The sequence below is a fragment of the Mus pahari genome, chromosome 21 (assembly GCF_900095145.1).
Source record: "Mus pahari chromosome 21, PAHARI_EIJ_v1.1, whole genome shotgun sequence".
Classification (NCBI taxonomy): domain Eukaryota; kingdom Metazoa; phylum Chordata; class Mammalia; order Rodentia; family Muridae; genus Mus; species Mus pahari.
Window position 1 is genome coordinate 34,689,678 of NC_034610.1, and position 18,114 is coordinate 34,707,791.

The 18,114-nt window shown below is 38.8% G+C and overlaps 1 protein-coding gene across 1 annotated transcript in view; it reads right to left on the bottom strand.

The window, feature by feature from the left end:
- Adgb (androglobin) overlaps positions 1-18,114 on the bottom strand; it is a 133,505-nt gene that overhangs the window by 76,329 nt on the left and 39,062 nt on the right. The window contains exons 7-10 of the mRNA XM_029533071.1: positions 17,900-17,986; positions 15,498-15,745; positions 10,837-10,971; positions 3,689-3,783 (exon numbers count right to left, since the gene is read on the bottom strand). Coding sequence (XP_029388931.1) covers positions 3,689-3,783; positions 10,837-10,971; positions 15,498-15,745; positions 17,900-17,986 — 565 coding nt within the window. The remainder of the gene's footprint in view (positions 1-3,688; positions 3,784-10,836; positions 10,972-15,497; positions 15,746-17,899; positions 17,987-18,114) is intronic.

Genomic DNA, 18,114 nt, shown 5'->3' on the forward strand with positions numbered 1-18,114 from the left:
AGAGAGAGAGAGAGAGAGAGAGAGAGAGAGAGAGAGAGAGAGAAGAGACACAGAGAGACAGAGACAAGAGACACAGGGTCACAGAGACATAGAGACACAGTATTTGTATCCTGTTATAGAAACTAATCATGGGAAATCCTTACAAAGAAAATAGTTCCTACAGGAACTGGCTCTGGTATAGCTGGTATTTTGCTATTTTCCTTTAAATGTTAAAGCAATCTGTGGTGATAGAGTGGATTAATTCAACTTTCTTCTTCTTTCTCTCTCTGTTTCTGTCTCTGTCCTCTGTGTCTCTCTGTCTCTCTGAATGTCTGACTATGAGACAAATTTAAGATTAAGAGAAGAGTGATGCTTTGGCTTTTAAAAGTAGTCTAAAAGAGAATCCGTGTTTCCGTGTTTTATCTTTTTTTTTTTTCCTTACAGTCTCTTACCAATTTAAAAAAAATCAGAAACTTCTGTAATTTATAGAGTAGCTTAAAAGCAAATATTTCTCTACACCATCTAAAAAGTAAACTTTCCTGCAGCCTTTATTCTGTTAGGTATAAAAAGCCTCAATGAAATCAAGTCACCCATTAAGAGTAATCGCTGGAAACTTGGGAGAACTTAAGGTCATTCAATAAGAGGATACCTCAAAATAGCATTACTACAAGGGTTACACATTCATATGTCCTGAAATGAAGCTACAGTCAAAGTAAAACTTAGAAATAGAATAAGTTGTAGACATTTGGCAAAAGAAAATTTTCAGACATACTCCTGTCTCTGTTTCTCTATCTCCCTCTGTGCACTGTCTCTGTCTCTCTCTCTCTGTCTCTCTGTCTCTCTGTCTCTGTCTCTGTCTCTGTCTCTGTCTCTCTCTGTCTCTCTCTCTCTCTCAACTTTAGAATATAAAGTGCAGTTTGAAAAGCAAAGCAAGGTATTAATTCCATCCAACAGTTACTGATCTATCAAAGGGCTGGCCTGATTTAACATAACAAGTTTTAAAATGACAAATTCTCATATTTTATTTTCAATATATTATGCAATGCTTGGGTATCAAGTAGTGCCACAAATTTATGTTAAATTTTGACTACAAAAAACTCACCAAAGGGTCTCAGAAGTCCATAGACAGGAATTTGGGTAAAGAGGGATTTAGAATAGCATTTTTAAGATTAAGTAGATACTTAATATCTGTTGGATGATTCATGCAAAAGAAAAAAAGCTAAAAATTTTGTTTTCCAAGACTCCTTTACTCCTCTCTCAATTCTATTTCAAACTCTCTAAAAGAAGGGGCCAGAGTTGACAGGTGAGGTCAGCTTGTTCATGCACAGCCTGAGCTATTTAGAATGCCTGAGAGGAGGGCTACTGGATCACATAAGGTAGTTTGTGATAACTTTCTCTATTGTTCTGTAGTCTCCATTGCTTCTTAACTAAGCAAGCTTTTAATTGCATGTGATCTTAACACTCTTTGGAGCTGTAAGTTTAGTGATATACTCCGTTTTACAAATTTTCAATAGAGAAGAAATCATTTCTTATGGATTTATGATTAAGTGTGTTTATATTCTCGATTCAATCCTGACTATAACTTGAATTGCTTATGAAAATTCTCTACAATGAACTCAGTCTCTGTTGTTCCCTGAACACGGGGATTATGTGGGCTCCTTGCTTCCAGACTAAGACAAACTTCTCTCTGCTTTGAACATGCTTTCTTGTTATTTGCTAGCATAACTTCCCACACCTCAGGTTAAACAGTTAGCTTCCTTTAGAAGAAAGAGAAAGAGGTTTACGGTTTGTGTCCTGTCTCCCCTCCCCCACTGATTGTCTGGTTTCCTCCCTCATTCACATAGGTATTTATTCCTGCCACTACTCCATAAAACTACTATTTATCCAGGAATAACAGTTTTTTCATTGTTGTTTTCCTCTTACTTCTGTTCTCTGAACTTTGTGGTAAAGAACTTGGTCTGTGATAATCATCTCTATACAGTATGAGCAGAGCACATTGGCCTAGCATATATGTATCATAAAATATGAGTTGATGTGTATTGAGTGTTACACTTTTAATAAGCAGCTTGAGCATTTCCTGGATAGGAGACGTGACATGACACAAAAGATGGCTGATGTTCTGTAGTGGTCCATACATTGAGTTGTTACCATCTAGAACATCTGAGATGGTGCCCATGACACACAGAGAATTTAAAGAACATTGGGGAAGATGAGGGAATCCATAAAGTCACCAGAAGGCTTGGCTTGAGAGAAGAATTGGGCACAGACTTGGACTGTAGGGAGCTGCAGATTTCAAGATACCATGAACATTTCTGATCCTGCTATTCAACCACTGCTGTTGCTATTTAACTTTGGATAAAAAGTAACAGAAACTACCTCTGTCCCTATTGTGTACACTAGTGCATGTGTCCTATCATTTTTATAATGTTATGGCTGTTGTGTGGCAGACTTTTGCTAGTAATAGTGGATTCTGGGACGATGGTATTGGGCTCCCATGCTAACCTAAAGGATGAGAGTGACCCATGTGGCCACCTGACCCTACTGGAATATTTACTTCTCAAGGTAATCCTCATTAAAGTATTAAAGTTCAACTCTAACAAAATGGATAAAATGTGCAGTTCTACCAGTGTACAATCAGTGTACACTGCATCCCTACACTACATTTAGAATATCACTACTTCAATGTATCAACTGTAGAGCATGTAGAACCCCATGTATTACATTGGTCTAAATATGCTAGATAGGTAGATTTTATCATTATAAAAGGAGAGCAATTGCTTTTTCACCCTCAGAACCAAAGAAATGACTCAAAATTGCAGAATTCCATAAATATCATGTAATCACTAAACATGTTAATTAAAAAGTATTGCCATTAGAAACCTTAGTAATACTGTTAAACAAAAATCTGGCCTCCAAACGGAATGTAAAATAGAATTCCACTCTGAGCAAAAGCATAGAGCACAATACAGAATATGTGCATAGGAAGAAAACCAAATAATATATACCAACATGTATACAATGACTATGCCTAAATTTTACACTATGCATAATTTAACTCTATTGTCGTTGGCTACACTTATTAAATTTTCTTGTCTTGATTCAATGAATTGTCTAAAAGCAAAAAGCATTCTTCTGCATTGCTTTATGATGCAAGAAGGCCATGGCAGTTGCTCCCAAAACTGAGTGCAAATTTATGTACATCATCCCACTTTAAGAATATAAGGGGCTACAGAGATGGCTCAGCAGTGAAGAGCACTGGCTGCTCTCCCGGAGGTCCTGAGTTCAATTCCCAGCAACCTCATGGTGGCTCACAACCATCTGTAATGGGATCCAATGCCCTCTTCTGGTGTATCTGAAGACAGCGACAGTGTACTCATATACATAAAATAAATAAATGAATAAATCTTTTAAAAATTACATAAAAGAATATATGTGGACTTGAGTTGCTGAAAAGCAATCATTAATCAGGAGTGACGTACACAAGTTTTACTGAACTGTTAGTTCCTTTATCTCTATCCTTTATCATTGTGTATAATAGAAAAAACATTTTAAAATAAAATGTGACTGTATTTTACCTTTACATAATTAGATAGTGCTATGAACAACTGAGACGATTTGAAATGTTCCAACTTCTTAGTCTAAGCCAAGGAACACGTCCCTCCCCATCCACCACCCATAAGGATATTTATCTTTGGTTTAGAATTCTTACCATCTTCTCTAATGTAAAGATTTTGTTTTCAAACAAATAGAGTGGTGTAAAGGTGGCATATACAACCATGTGAGGGGACTGTATTGCTGAGGAACCTGGAAAATAAACATATATTAAACTGTGAATAATTCTTATCAACATGAATGATGACAAGTACTTTCTCATTATGGACTCTTATGAAAAAAAGAGGAGTGGCAATGACAAGGAAAGGAGAAAGGGAAGGAAATGGGGGGGGAATAGATCTGGTAACTTTTTTTATAATGATTTTGCCTTAACTACCACCCTTTAAAAAAAATCTCTCAAAAATATATTAATAAGTTTAGGGCTTCAATATTTCAATTTAAGAGAGAAACAATCTCCTCCATAATGTTCTGCTCCTCCTTAGACTGTATTTGCCATGCTCATACATAAATTTCTTTCAGCCCAGACCAAAAGAACCAAGAACTTTAACTCAGTTCAACCTCAGGCCCCAGTCCAAAGTCTCACGGAAACATCTAAGTCCCCTGCAGTAAGACTTATGACTCATGCAGCCAAACTTCGTCCTACAACTCTTATGTTTGTTTGTTTGCTTTTTTGTTTGTTGACATGTACACATTGAAAATTTATTCCTCTATAAAGAAAACTGAGAAGTTTTTTCCTAGGGTTCTTACATAGCTATGAGCCTGTGGCCCTGGATAAGAAATATAACCCCATATTCCAATGGAGATACAAACAAAGGACAAGGTAGGCACTGACATCAGCATAAAAGCTTAGCAGAGCGAGGCTCCATTACATCTTCAGCTCGGTCTGGAGTCTTAGCCTGCTGAGCCCACTGTCCCCTCCATCCCTCAGTGGTGGCTCTACCTTATTGGCTGTGGCCAGAGAACTTGTAAAAACATTTTGCAGTGGCTTTACCTATAAACAACCCTTGCAAAGAGGCCCATCTGGCGCTCTGCATGGGTGCTATGGATTACTGAAAACAGGAAGTAGGGCCCACCCTTTATAAATGAAGTGAAAACAGTCCGAGAGGATCATGGGATGCAGTCCTGATTGCTCTGATTACCTTGGGGACTTACATGCTTATTCACATTCACAGCCAAAGAGCACCATGGTCCTATCTGGTAGAGTTACAGACCCACAGCCTTCCTTATCAATACCATCTGTGTCTCCTCTAAAGGGGCCTCTGTGTGAATAATGCCATTTCTATCCCTGGTCTTTGTGAACTTGACCGATTTAGCTTTATGGTGGGTAACTTCCGTATGGGTGATTTCAAGCTACACCCTTGGCACTCTTATACAAGCTTCCTTGTTTTAGGATAAGGTTAGACGAGATATTTTTCTAATCTTCAAGTTTTTATTGCTTTCTAGCTTACAATTCTTTCCATTCACCTCCTTTCTCTCATATTTTACTATTCATAGTAAGGAAGTTATCTCTCATTCCTAATACTGTGCTGAGAAACCACCTCTGCTAACTATCCAGTGTCATTGCTAACAGGCTTTTGTTTCTACAGAACACTAGGCAACACTTCTGGCAACCCCTCCCTTTCTGGTTTACAACAGGGACTTTTTTCCCAATTTCCAATCACATCTTCCTTGTTTCCAGCTAGGACTTTCACCACAGCATCTCTCACATGTGGAACTCTTACCAACCAGCCCTTCAGAGCTACTCAGGATTTTTCAAGTGTGAATCTTAAACTCTTCCTAGCATATCCACATATCAGTTCAAAATCATCTTCATAATTTTTCAGTATCTGTTATACCAGCATGTTGTGTCATGGTACCAACATCTGCATGAACCCTGTCTAAGATATAGACTCAATATGGAAGTAGAGTGGTTACTAGGAGTTGGTCCATGTAACAACTGCTCAACCTGCAGGGTGAGCCAACTAGCTGGGAGAGACCCAGGGGAAACAATGGGTTGTTCCTGCCTAAAGAGAGACTCCAGTCCCACAAAAAGTCAGTATTTTGGTCTGAGTCTATACGCACTCACGGGAGAGGAGGATATGCCTTTTCACATCCAGCACTTACCTGATTGGATAAAGTTTGTGCACAGGGGACAGTATCAGCTCTTTCACTCTTCCTGCTAATCTGAATATTAATACCGTCCAGAAAGCATCTTCACACAGTGTCTCCCCAGATTTCTGAGTACCACATGGCTCAGTGGAGACATAAACTCACCCACCACATTCACTTCTTTCTCAGTTTTGATATGAACATCTTTAGGTATAAGAGTATTTTGGCCTAAATTATACTCCATCAGTAAATGCTGGAACTTCTGAAGTCCTTCCTGCAACAAACCATTTCCTCTTATTTAAATTCTGTAGCAAGGTGTTAGGACAAAGCTGGCCTGAAACCTGCTTTATATATATCAGGATAACACTGAACATTCCATGGTCCTTCTATCAAAAACTAAGTGTCTGAGAATAGAGGAGGTCAATAATTTTTCAAAAACTTCTGAACAGTGTCTGTCATCTCACAAACAGTAAGAATTATTTATAGTGAAGCTCAGATAATCAATAGGTAGCCATTATCTCTACTATCATTCTATTTTATTTTACAAAGAACAGTACATTGCCTTCTTGTTTTGTTAGATATAAACCCACACACCTTTGGAATATCCTAAAGGTAAATATTTGACGCTAAGGGTTCCATAATATCGTAATATCACAACTCATGACAGAAACCATGTGATTTTTTTTTAATCGAACTTTCCAGATGGTAAAACATACCTACATTCAAGCATCCTTGATAATTGACTAATTTAAGGGGAGGGGGAAAACAAGACCCACTTTGATATGAAGAGATGACATTTAAAATCCTAACTTCTAAAATGGACTTAAAATATTTTTCAGTATTTATGAGTTTCCTCCTTGCTAAAACTGCCATCTTAATTGTAAGTGTGTTCTTGCCTAGAGGATTTTGCCATGTTGCTATGATGTAGATAACTCATTTTACATGGAATGAAGCCCTTTGTGCTTCCTTTAAGCACATATCAGAAACCTCTGCTGTAAAGTATGTAGAATTACTTAAATATCACCTTGATCATTGAACCATCCTCTGTTAAATTATAACAAATTTTTAATAAATAACCTCAGCCTGGAACAGTGACTTACCATTAAATGAACTTCAAATTATTACAAAATTACTACAAGTCACTGGAACACCTGCTAAAGGTTTTTAATCTATCTTCAGATGTGATATTTGGTTTGTTAGATTGACTAACTTCCATGGAATGCTTCCTATGTGTGCTGCATTAAGTTCATTATATGAATCAGTTCTCATACAAGCCCTATGTAATAAACTGTATGGGCATTAATTTTCAGGTAAGAAAACTAAATTGAAGATAGGTTAGGAAATGTATCCAAGGTGCATGGTTGAAAAGTGCAATTGTGAGAAGTAAGCGGGAAATGATATCTAGTCTTTCTGGTAACTCCCCATTATTGATTATTCTTTATAGCAATAGCAGAAGAGTAGGTTGACTAGAAGACTGTTCACATCACTTTCCTCCAGTGGGTGTTTGTAATTCCACAACGTGATGCAAAGCTCAACAACAGAGAAATTTTGCTAGCAGGCTTACAATGTCATAGTTTGATATTATGCATGTGTGCGGATGTATGTAGATGTGTTGTGAAGTTAGGAAGGGGACTGTGATAAAGGAGAAAGAGACATATTAAGAGATGAGTACAAAAGAGGATCAAGGAACCTATATGCCATGAGAGGAAAAGGAGGACTATTTGGACAAAGAATGGAAGCCAGCCAGAGGGAGGCAAGGGTTGGTCAGTGAGAGGGAGGATGAATGACACATGTATATGATACATGCATATGAAAACCATGGGCATCTTAAATTTTTAGGTTAAATTATTTATGGTCAAGAAGTAGCCTTCTTCTTAACCTTGTAGTTCTTTGATTGCTAACATTTTTTTCTGCTGTTTTTGTTTGTTGTTAGTGAGATTTTGGACTACAGACCATTCTTCCCTGGCTTATCTTTTATTTGCAGTGCCTTGGAAAGAGTAAGTGCTATAAATGAACAGTGTGTGTTCGTAGGCACTCTACTGTGTATTTCTGACAAAGAAAATCACCAACCTCATAAACACTTTCCGATATGTAACAGCTTCCATTTTTGCCGAGATACATGTCTAGATCTTGGCAAATGTTGAGATTGAGATATTTCCTGACTCATTGCCGGCCACCCTACTGCTAAGCAAGACCCACATATCTTCACCTTATAACTGGCACTCTAACCTTGGCAACATTTTATATATATATTCCTAAATATTTCCAGCTACTATAATAGTCACTAAGAAGCAGACAACTTTACTTTACAAATGCTGCTAGTTTCTTTTTGTTTCCATATAGTCTGGAGTGGGCATTACAGACCCACAAGCAAATCTCCACAAAGATTTTCATGACTCCCCACTCTTCCCACCCATGGCTATACTCTCAACAGTGCCAGGACAGCAAGGGAGAATTGTGTCATGATCAAGCCGTAAGTGAGGGATATCATTCCTTATGTTTCATGGGTTACAGCACATGCTAATCTAACTTTCAAAACATCTTGAGATAAACACCATAACGTGCTCTTAATTGGTGAGAGGAAATTACAAATGTTGGCAGCCTCTCTCATACTCAGAAATGCCCTCCTTACAACCTCACAAAATCATTACTGAGTTTTGCTCTTTTGCCATACATCTTAAGAGTCTTGCTAAGTTACAAAATCTAAGTTACCCTATAGGTAATGTAAAAGTCTGTGTCAAAATTCAAATTTCTAATATTATTGGTAACATTTCTGTCATATATTAGAAGGACTGATTAGTTCATATATTAAAACCTGAGTGTTTTTCATTAATGTCACAATCTGAATCCAAGCTTTTTTATAAGTTACATTTAAAGTTAGTTGATCAGGAAATTGTTCAACATTTAAAGGTGGCACTATCAACAGATGTTGAGGGAAAAGATAATGCAGTGGTTAAAAGGGTGAACCCTGAAATCCAACTCCCTGGACTGGCAAACCAACTCACCTGGAATTGTTCCAAAATACCACAGCCCATGCCAAAGGACTTCCCATCTATGGGGACAAAGGTCTACACAGGGCTGTCTCAGAAGAATTTTACAGTCAGTAATGGCCAGTGACTACAATTCACCCTCTTGTTTACTTTTATGAATGGAAACTCACATTGCAGAGTTCCCATTAGACTCTGTCTTTAACAATGCATAAGATATGAAGTGTAGGTGTAGGCATATGTATGCAAGTACACATTATAAAGTTATTGGATGCAGAACTGTAAGCATTTGCTAGATAATTTGGGTCATAATTTTCTAAAGTACTGACTACAAAGTTGTGTAAAGAGGATAAAATGAGAATCCAGTTTTTAGGGAAGTCCAAATTTGACAAAGGTTAGCCACTGTCCACCAGAGAGCGCCCTTTCCTTCTACAACATTTAGCCAAACTGTCTCTCCAAACCTCTTAGGTATAGCCAACTGCAATTGCAATACAATGCAAACAGAAATGGCCTACTATTAATGAGTTTGGGCCTTAAGGATCTCAGCTGTTATCACCCCACCAATTTTTCCACTTCTGTTGGTAAAAATCTTGAGAATACACATGGCTAAAGGTGTCCAAACTCTAGGACAGGCCCATATTTTTGTTAAGTACTGTTTAGAAGAATTCTGGATACTCATAAGAGTCTTAACTTCACATAATTGGAAAAAAATTAACTGTACTGTTTGAAGCATTTGTAGGCTATATATATATTTATATTTGCTTTGAAAATAAACTAGTGGGGGAAACCTTTAAATGTCACATATTAGCATGTAGTATATTATAGTAGTTCTATATTACAGAAAGCACATAAAGAAGAAAAGCATGCATAAATATTTATACAACTTCTGTTCCCCTTCTTTAACGTCTTTATAGAATTTTAAAACTATGAATGTCTTTTTATTTTAATTACTGCTGTGTTAAACATTAACTACAGCAAATTAATAAAACACATCTTTTTTATTAAATTTCCCATGCCTTCTTAGAACTAGTTAAAACATACTATATTTCTATTGTCAAGTAGAATACAAATAATAAAAATAATGGAATCATTATTTCCCATAGGAAGTGGGACTATAAGTCAGCTATCTTTTGAATACTCCTAATCTCTTAACACTAAAATGAAGGCAGCTGGTGAAAGAAAAATGTACCTTCAAAATCTACTTAAAATCACCTCTGAGCCAGGCGTGGTGGCGCATGCCTTTACGCCCAGCACTTGGGAGGCAGAGGCAGGCAGATTTCTGATTTCGAGGCCAGCCTGGTCTACAAAGTGAGTTCCAGGACAGCCAGGGCTATACAGAGAAGCCCTGTCTCCAAAAAACAAAAAAATCAAAAAAAAAAAAAAATCACCTCTGTAGGGGAAGAGATCTACAAACTTCTTATGTCAGGTAAGACTCGCCCTATAGAGCTCAGTACAACCCAGTGTTCTGTCTTAGGCACTTTTAAGAATTCAAACACTCTTCATAAGTAAGCTGAAGTGTGACATGGAATCAGATAAATGGTTTGGATTTTAATCTTAATTCTGAGAACCCCCTTAGATGCTGCTGTGTTGGTGTGCAGAGCTAGAACTTGACTTTAAAAGGCTTCCCTAGCTTGGTGTCATACATTCAGTGTGACTTTAGGCAGTGCTCACAGCCCAAACCTTAGTCACATCCTGTTCATTCTTAACCTCCCTCCTTGACTTATTCATTGGATTTTTTTTTTTTTTTTTGAGACAGGGTCTCACCTTGTAGCCTCAGATGGCCTGGAACTAACTATGTAGACCAGGCTGGCCTCAGACTTAGAGATCCACCTGCCTCTGCCTCCAGAGTGCTGGGATTAAAGGCATGGGCCATGATGCCCAGGGTAAAAATGAGTTCTGAGGCAGCAGAAGGGAATGTATTATTACCTCTACTTTCACAAAGAAGGGGGTGGGGGTGAAGCAGCATTTAGCAGGTTTAAAGGTCAAAGGCAGTCTTGTTCCTGTTTTCATCTCCAACATGCAACCCATCAGTGACACAAAGGACTGATGTTCGAGGGGAAACTTGAACGTGCTTACTTAGACACTTCAAAGGAGAAAATGTAGCATGTAAACATTTTCCACCAGCTTAGGTAGCGACTAAGATAGTTACTGTAAGAGACTGAGAGCTTACACTCAGACAAGGACTGCATAGAGTACTGAACATCTGATGAGGGTCTCGAACCATGGAGTGAAAATTTGAATCTTTCCTTCTCCTTCTCTCCATCCTTCTTATTCTTCTTCCCAAGGTCTCTTGCATCTGCTTTCTCTGATACATTAAGAAAACATAGTAAATCTTTTATCTAGAAAACCCCAGAGGGTGCTATATATTCAGCCAGTGTGTCCTAAAGAAGGTCAAACAATAACACTCAAATGTAAAGTTATATAGCCTTAATTTCTCCCCAAATGTAATCTTCTGTGATTAGAAATAGCACACTAAAGCAAGAGAAAACAATCCCAATATATTAACATGGGCTATAAAATCTGGGCAGAATTAATGTATTATTTGCATAAAAACTAAATTATTATACATAATTTTATGGTGTATGCAGATAGTAACTTGGATACATGCGTGTGTGTGTGTGTGTGTGTGTGTGTGTGTGTGCATGTGTGCATGGGTATCTGTGACGTGTGTGCACATGTAGAGGTACAGGGAAATGTGGATGTCCTTCTCCTAGTTTCTCCCCCTTCCCTTGGTATAGAATCTCCCTCCCACTGAATCTGGAGCCCTAGCTTCAGCTAGACTCATGGGCTGGTAAACTTGAGTCTGACCCCCACAGCACTGGGGTTACACGAGTAGCCTCATGCTCTCTTTGTGTTTGCTTAGAGTCCAGATTCAGATCCTAAATGCTCCGCAGGAAGTGCTTGTCACCAGGAGGCCCCCACTCCAGCCAGGTGGGTATATTTTACTTATATCTAATTATAATTCCAGGCTAATTTTCTCATTTTAAAAATGGAATCAAACAAACAAACAAAACCAGGAAAGCATGCCTGGAGTGTTTAGTCCTTTCTCTCCAGGGTCTTCTTAGTCTTCTCTACTTGGGGCCTTGAGTGCAAGAAAACACCATTTTCTTTCAGTAAAATATCCTTCTGTGAGATGGCAATCCAACCACAGGCATCAACTAATGGCCTGTTCTCAGTATGGCTTGTGCAATAAACCATTTACTGAGCCGTCCTCACTATTTGAATTCTTGCTCATGAACACAGGTCTATGAACGACTATCTCTTTTAATTAAGGAAAGTCAAGATTTTTTTTTCTTGCCTAATAAATCACTTCAATTCAGAATGTGAGTTTAGATTCTCTGTATCAACTGCTAGATTTATAAACCTCACTGGTTTCCCTCACTGGTTCCCTGTTGATGCACAATTAGTAAAGATTATTATCTAAACGACTTATAATGTTCCTTAGCATTGAAAATAAGCCTGTTTCATAGCATCTGAAGCATACTTTAAATGTATGTTAGACATAAAAGCAAACATGAGTATAACCTTAAATATAGGCTGAGATGTTTAACTGAGAAATTTAAGTATTAAAAACTAGATTAACAAAACCTTTATTTTGTATAAATATCAATTTAAGCAACTTTGTGTAGCAATATGCGATTTCATTTAAAATTTTAAAAGTGAACTTTACTCTCAAATTCCTACTTGGAATTTGATTTATAATGTATCTCATAACAACACACATAGAAAAAATATTTTGGCTCTTTTAAATGTTTACCACTAGACTACCAGGTTATCTGTCATTTAGTTCCATGATTTCGGGAAACCCCCACTATAAACAACTTGACGTCTGCGTGCTATGGGACGTTACTTTTCCCCACCTAGCTCCGCAAACCTCTCCACACTGCTGTTACACTTCCAGCAAGTCTCTATCTTCCAGCTCAACCTCACTCGCAGCTCATGACTAGGCTTCCTAGAAAGAGAGACTATTCAAGTCTCTCATCAGGAATCCCCATCCTTTTCTAAACCAGCCTCATCTAACTTTACCTACACCTGTATCTGCTCACCCCACCGCCCCAATGTCCCTGCCCGTTAGATCAGAGGAGCCAGGGCTCCTCAGGGACGAGGAAAACAACAGTTCTATCCAGTGACTGGGAACTTCATCTTAAAGACAGTGGTGGTGTCCAGTGGTGGTGTCAGCTTCCTGAGAAGGGAGGGGGAGCTAGATCCACAGCCCGCTGGAGGGCCACCCTAGGGAGCTGCTTTGCATACCCTCACTGGAGTCACAGGTATACGGAATGTATCCGACACATTAATCACTACCAGCTTCCAATTTATTACTGCTGTTCTTCAAGGCCGAGTTTCCCACAGAGCTGTCTGTATATTACATTTCTTCCTGTCCCCTTAACTCTCTTCCACAGCTTTCCATGTGCACTAATCCCAGGATCTACTAACATCCCACATTGGATGGAGGAACTGAAGTTCACATCATAGCTCACCTCTCATAGTATCCTATATGGTGTTTCTCTTTCTTGGAGAAACAACCCCACCCCGACCCACTTCATGTTAATACCAGGACACTCATGTTTTCTTTACCCCACCTCTCTGGTCACTCATCGCTCTGCTTCCCCAGTCTGTCATTGGTGCCCGTTCTCAGATAGTTGCAGTCTCCAAGTTCAGTCCCTACCGTCTTAGGCCAGGCTGTCTTTTTTGAGGAATACCACTCATCATGTATCTGTGAATGCCTCCTAAATGCCCGTTGCCAGTTTGAGAATAAAAGTTCATGTGATTATGTTCAAAGCATTTCAGATTAAATATGACCCAAATCACTCTGTGGTGCCTTCCTGTAAGCCTCACCATGTATCCAGTTTGAATAACTCAGAATTACATCACTTACCCAAACCCACTTCTGCTATTTTATTATTAGTTTTCTTTTTCCTTTTTCTTTTTTGAAACAGTTATCTGACTGGGTCTCTCAACTTTCTGTATCCCAAGAGGCCACTTTGTCTAACATGTGCTGGCCCCACAGTCTCCAAACTGTTTTTCTCTACATTGGTCCACAAGTTCCTCGCTAATCTCTCTCAAATCTCCCAAAATATTCTTGCCTGTTGTGGTCAAAACTAACATTTGAAAAAGCAAATTCCATCTTGATTCCCTCGTAAAGTCTTCACTGCCTGTCAGTGATGCTTACAATGAAGAGCAGGGCTCCACACGAGATCTAGAACACTCACCTTGATCACTCCTGCCTGCTTTAAATCCAGCTCTTCCTCACCCTCTTTCCCTTTCACTCTACTTCTGCTGCACACATCCCACACCCTGCCCTTCAATACCCGGCCAGACTCCATGTGTTTATGGTAGCTGCGCCTGTGTTCTCCTCTGCTGCCAAGGCTCTGGCCACAGCCCTCTTTGTTTGACTTACCCCCACTCATCTTTGCAGACTACAACAGGCCCCACACTGTCTGCCATTGTTTCCTGTATTTCCCTTCTAAGTTCATGTTTTAGTTTCTGAATACCATCACTTCCTTTTGTTAGTCAGCGTTTCCCACTAGATCATCGGGTTCAGAAGGTGGCTTCTGCCACATCTACTTCTGCTTCCCAAGATTACCACCAATGCCCAGAAAATTAATAGCACTTTTATCAGCAAAGAGAATATTTAGGTGAATACTGATGGCTAGATGCCTGGAAATTAATTTATGAAACATCAAAAAGGGGCTTCTAGAAAGAAAACTAATTGGGAATGTACTAAAAAATAATCCATTCCTATTTCTTTGCTTATTTTCATCAAGCTAGGCCTGTGTGTGCACACATTACTCACACGGCTGATCTTGGTACATTTTTGAAGATCTGAAGTAAAAATTTCTGTATACTACTTAGAAACACTAGCAGATATGCTCTCTTATTTATTTTGCCTTTTCAGAGCTGGGAGTCAAACTCAGGGCTTTGCCTCTGCTGGGCGAGCATTACATCACTGAGTGATAAGCTTCGGATTCTTAAGACAGGGTCTCAGAGTAGCTCATATGCGTATCCAGGCTGGCTACAGTTTATGTCCTTTCTGTTTCTCCCTCCTAGGTTAGAAACAATCTTCATAAAGACTAATTTTGACAAAAATGTTAATACTTTCTAAAGCATTAATAGTTGAATGAACCTTTTAGATACTACCAAAATATACAGAAAAAATCTGAATATTTCTAGTAGATTTAATTCTACTTAATATGCAGGTTCTTCATACACATAGTTATAAGATAGTCCCAGTGAACACATAATAAATTATTTGCCAAGTTTTTATCTTGAAAATAGAAATGACTGTGTATTTTGTAAAACTTAATTTGAAATTAATCTTCTTCATATTTGAACCCGCATCTTAAATTTTTAATTTATGTAACCCATGCTCACTCCCTAAAAACAACAAGGTAAGTTCTTTACTTTCGTTGTGTGAATCCATCCCATTCTGCATATAAATATGAGAAAGATATTCTAGTGATTTAGACTTCAGTCCTATCTCCTCCTAATACAGCAGTGATTTAATATGAGCAAAATTGAGAATTTTCTGTGCTATTTACTAAAAGGGAGATACAAGACACATTGAGAGTTCTAAAATCCAAAGGACTGTTAAGACATGATAGCGACATAAAAACAAAGACAAAACACCATTAGCCTCTACAGGGGCTGTATAGCACCTCTGTGCCATGGCCTGTTGGCTGCCTTTCAGTGCCTCACCCTTTGCAGCTCTGTCGCCCTTCTCAGGAGCCTTCACGCTTGTAAGGGAGACTTCCGACTTGAAGTCCTTGCTGTCCTTGCTGTCCTTGCTGTCCTTGCTGTCTTTCATGTCCTTGCTGTCTTTCATGTCCTTGCCATCTTTCATGTCCTTGCCATCTTTCATGTCCTTGCCATCTTTCATGTCCTTGGCATCTTTCATGTCCTTGGCATCTTTCATGTCCTTGGCGTCTTTGAGGTCCTTGCCGTCCTTGTTCTCTTTCGTGACTTCCTTTAGTTTGTTGTCTATCATTGTGATTTTGTTTTCAGAACTGGGCTCTTCCGTGAGCTTAAACTCAGGCAGGATTTCCTTCAAGAGCTCCCAAACTTTGTCCACATACGCTGGACTAAGGGGAAATACATTTGTGTTAATCTCCAGAGGATGCTTTTCTACCTGATGTCAAGATGTTATTGACAGGATACTTAATGCCTTAGTTCCCAAGACTAATTTCAATTGTTACCTAATTTTTTTTTTAAATATTATTCACAGACCATGCGTTTATTGCATTCCTAGTATACACACTGCTTTGATGATACAGAGGCCAAAACTAGAGTATAAGTCAAGCTGTCAGAGGGAACAGGCGCGCTAAATGCACGACATGTGCGATATATACACATATTCATATGCTATATGTGATTATATGCTGTAAATATATGCTGTAAATGCTATGTATGTGCATATATGATATACATGTATAAATGCTATATGTATATAAAGGCATCCTCGTGAATAGGATTTTCCAGTGATATTCTTTCCCTCTGAAGATGGTAGGGGAATTTTTTGAATGTGGTATCAAAAGCCTTTAGCATATGATGCTCCTCCCTAGCCCCTCTCCAATCCATGCTCTAGAATTCACTAGCATATCAAACACTTTTGGGGGGATTATACTTTTTCTAACCCACTTCCTTATTTTCTCTGTTCTGAGTTGATTTTCCCACAGTAATTAATCAGCTACACTAATTTCGACTAATCCTTTGAAGTCAGTGTAAACAACAGTTTCAGGAAGAGAGGCAAGTTCATGCTTCTGCTTGGAGAGCCTGAAAAAATTGTTACACATTTTTTTTGGGGGGGGGAAGACTTTGAAAATACTTTACAAATTACTAACTCAGCTCACATATACTGATTGAGGACAGGCCCAGAACCACTGCTAAGCAGAGCAGACAAAGAATGACAGCTGAAGACAACTGTGGACTGAATGAGGCTCCAAACCACATCAGAATGACCTGCACAGCAAGTTATACCGATCTGTCCTCTCAAGCAAAGGTGTATACTTGTCTTCCCAAGACTGCCACCTGCAGCAACTCAAAGTTGGTTTTTTGTTTGTTTGTTTTGGTTTTGTTTTTTTGTTGTTGTTGTTGTTTTTTGTTTTTGTTTTTTGTTTTTTTTTTGGTTTTTCGAGACAGGGTTTCTCTGTATAGCCCTGGCTGTCCTGGAGCTCACTTTGTAGACCAGGCTAGCCTCGAACTCAGAAATCTGCCTGCCTCTGCCTCCCGAGTGCTGGGATTAAAGGTGTGCTCCACCACGCCCGGCTCAAAGTCGTTTTTCCTTTGTTTTGCCTCTTCCCTAACAGTACAGTATTCTTTCTTGAAGGCGATGTACAAGCTTAGGTTCAAAACTAGTTATTTAAGTAACTGGATGTCTCCCAACACGCATGAAATATAACTGTCCAAAGCTATGCTTCCTACAGAAAAGGAGGGGCTGAGCTTTGAGCACAGGGCTGATAGGGTCTGCTAAGGTGTGAGGGCAAGCTAAGTGGAGAATGGAGTTGCTGTGTCACTGCAGAAGGGTATGGGATCAGACTTCTGGGGTGCATGTGAGGATGCTCAACAGAGCAGGACTTTACAGTCATCATGTGCTTCCAGCTCCAGCACCTGTGACTCATTGGCATGTTGAGTTGTACTGCAAGAACCGTAGTTCAAGAAAGGTTTGTCCGTATCACATGAAAGACTTGCCTTCTGTGTGCTGGGGGCATAAATCTTGTAGATAGATAAGGATAAACAAATTTTGCCTGATTGCCTGTTTTATTATTAGTCTGTCCTTGATTCAACAAGGAATCTAGTGTATTGCTCTGCTATATAATGAAGAATAACTGACCCTAAATCTTACAAGGCATTTTAAATGATACTATAAAATGCTGTGCTCCCAAACATTTTGTAAAACATGACCATTATTGAATTAATCTTAAAGAACATCTTAAAAAGATGTTGGAAAGAAAAAATAAAAATATGAGCAACTTAGCCTTTAAATCTACTGAAGAAAGGTTGACGAGATAGCCAAGAATGTAAATGGTGCATCTTGTGACTCCTGCTGATCTGAGTTTGATTCCTGGAACCCACACATCATCCTCTGACTTCCACATGTATACCCTGGCACACCACTCCCTACACCCAATAGATAGATAGATAGATAGATAGATAGATAGATAGATAGATAGATAGATAGATAGATAGATAGACAGAGATAATAAATAGATGAATGAATATCTGTTTGAAGAACCTACTGAAGGGGGATGACTTCAGGTAACCACCCAGTCAGAGCGTGGATTATTGTGAGTTCTCCTAGCTCTCTCCTGTGTGCTACATGGATGCTGGAAAAAAAAAAAAAGAATGCGTGTTATTACAGTTACCAACATTTGGAAACACATAGCAATAAATAAGGAGTAGGAACCACTCTCCAGAGTACCATAGGAATCAATGTAGAGAATCCTAGCAGCTG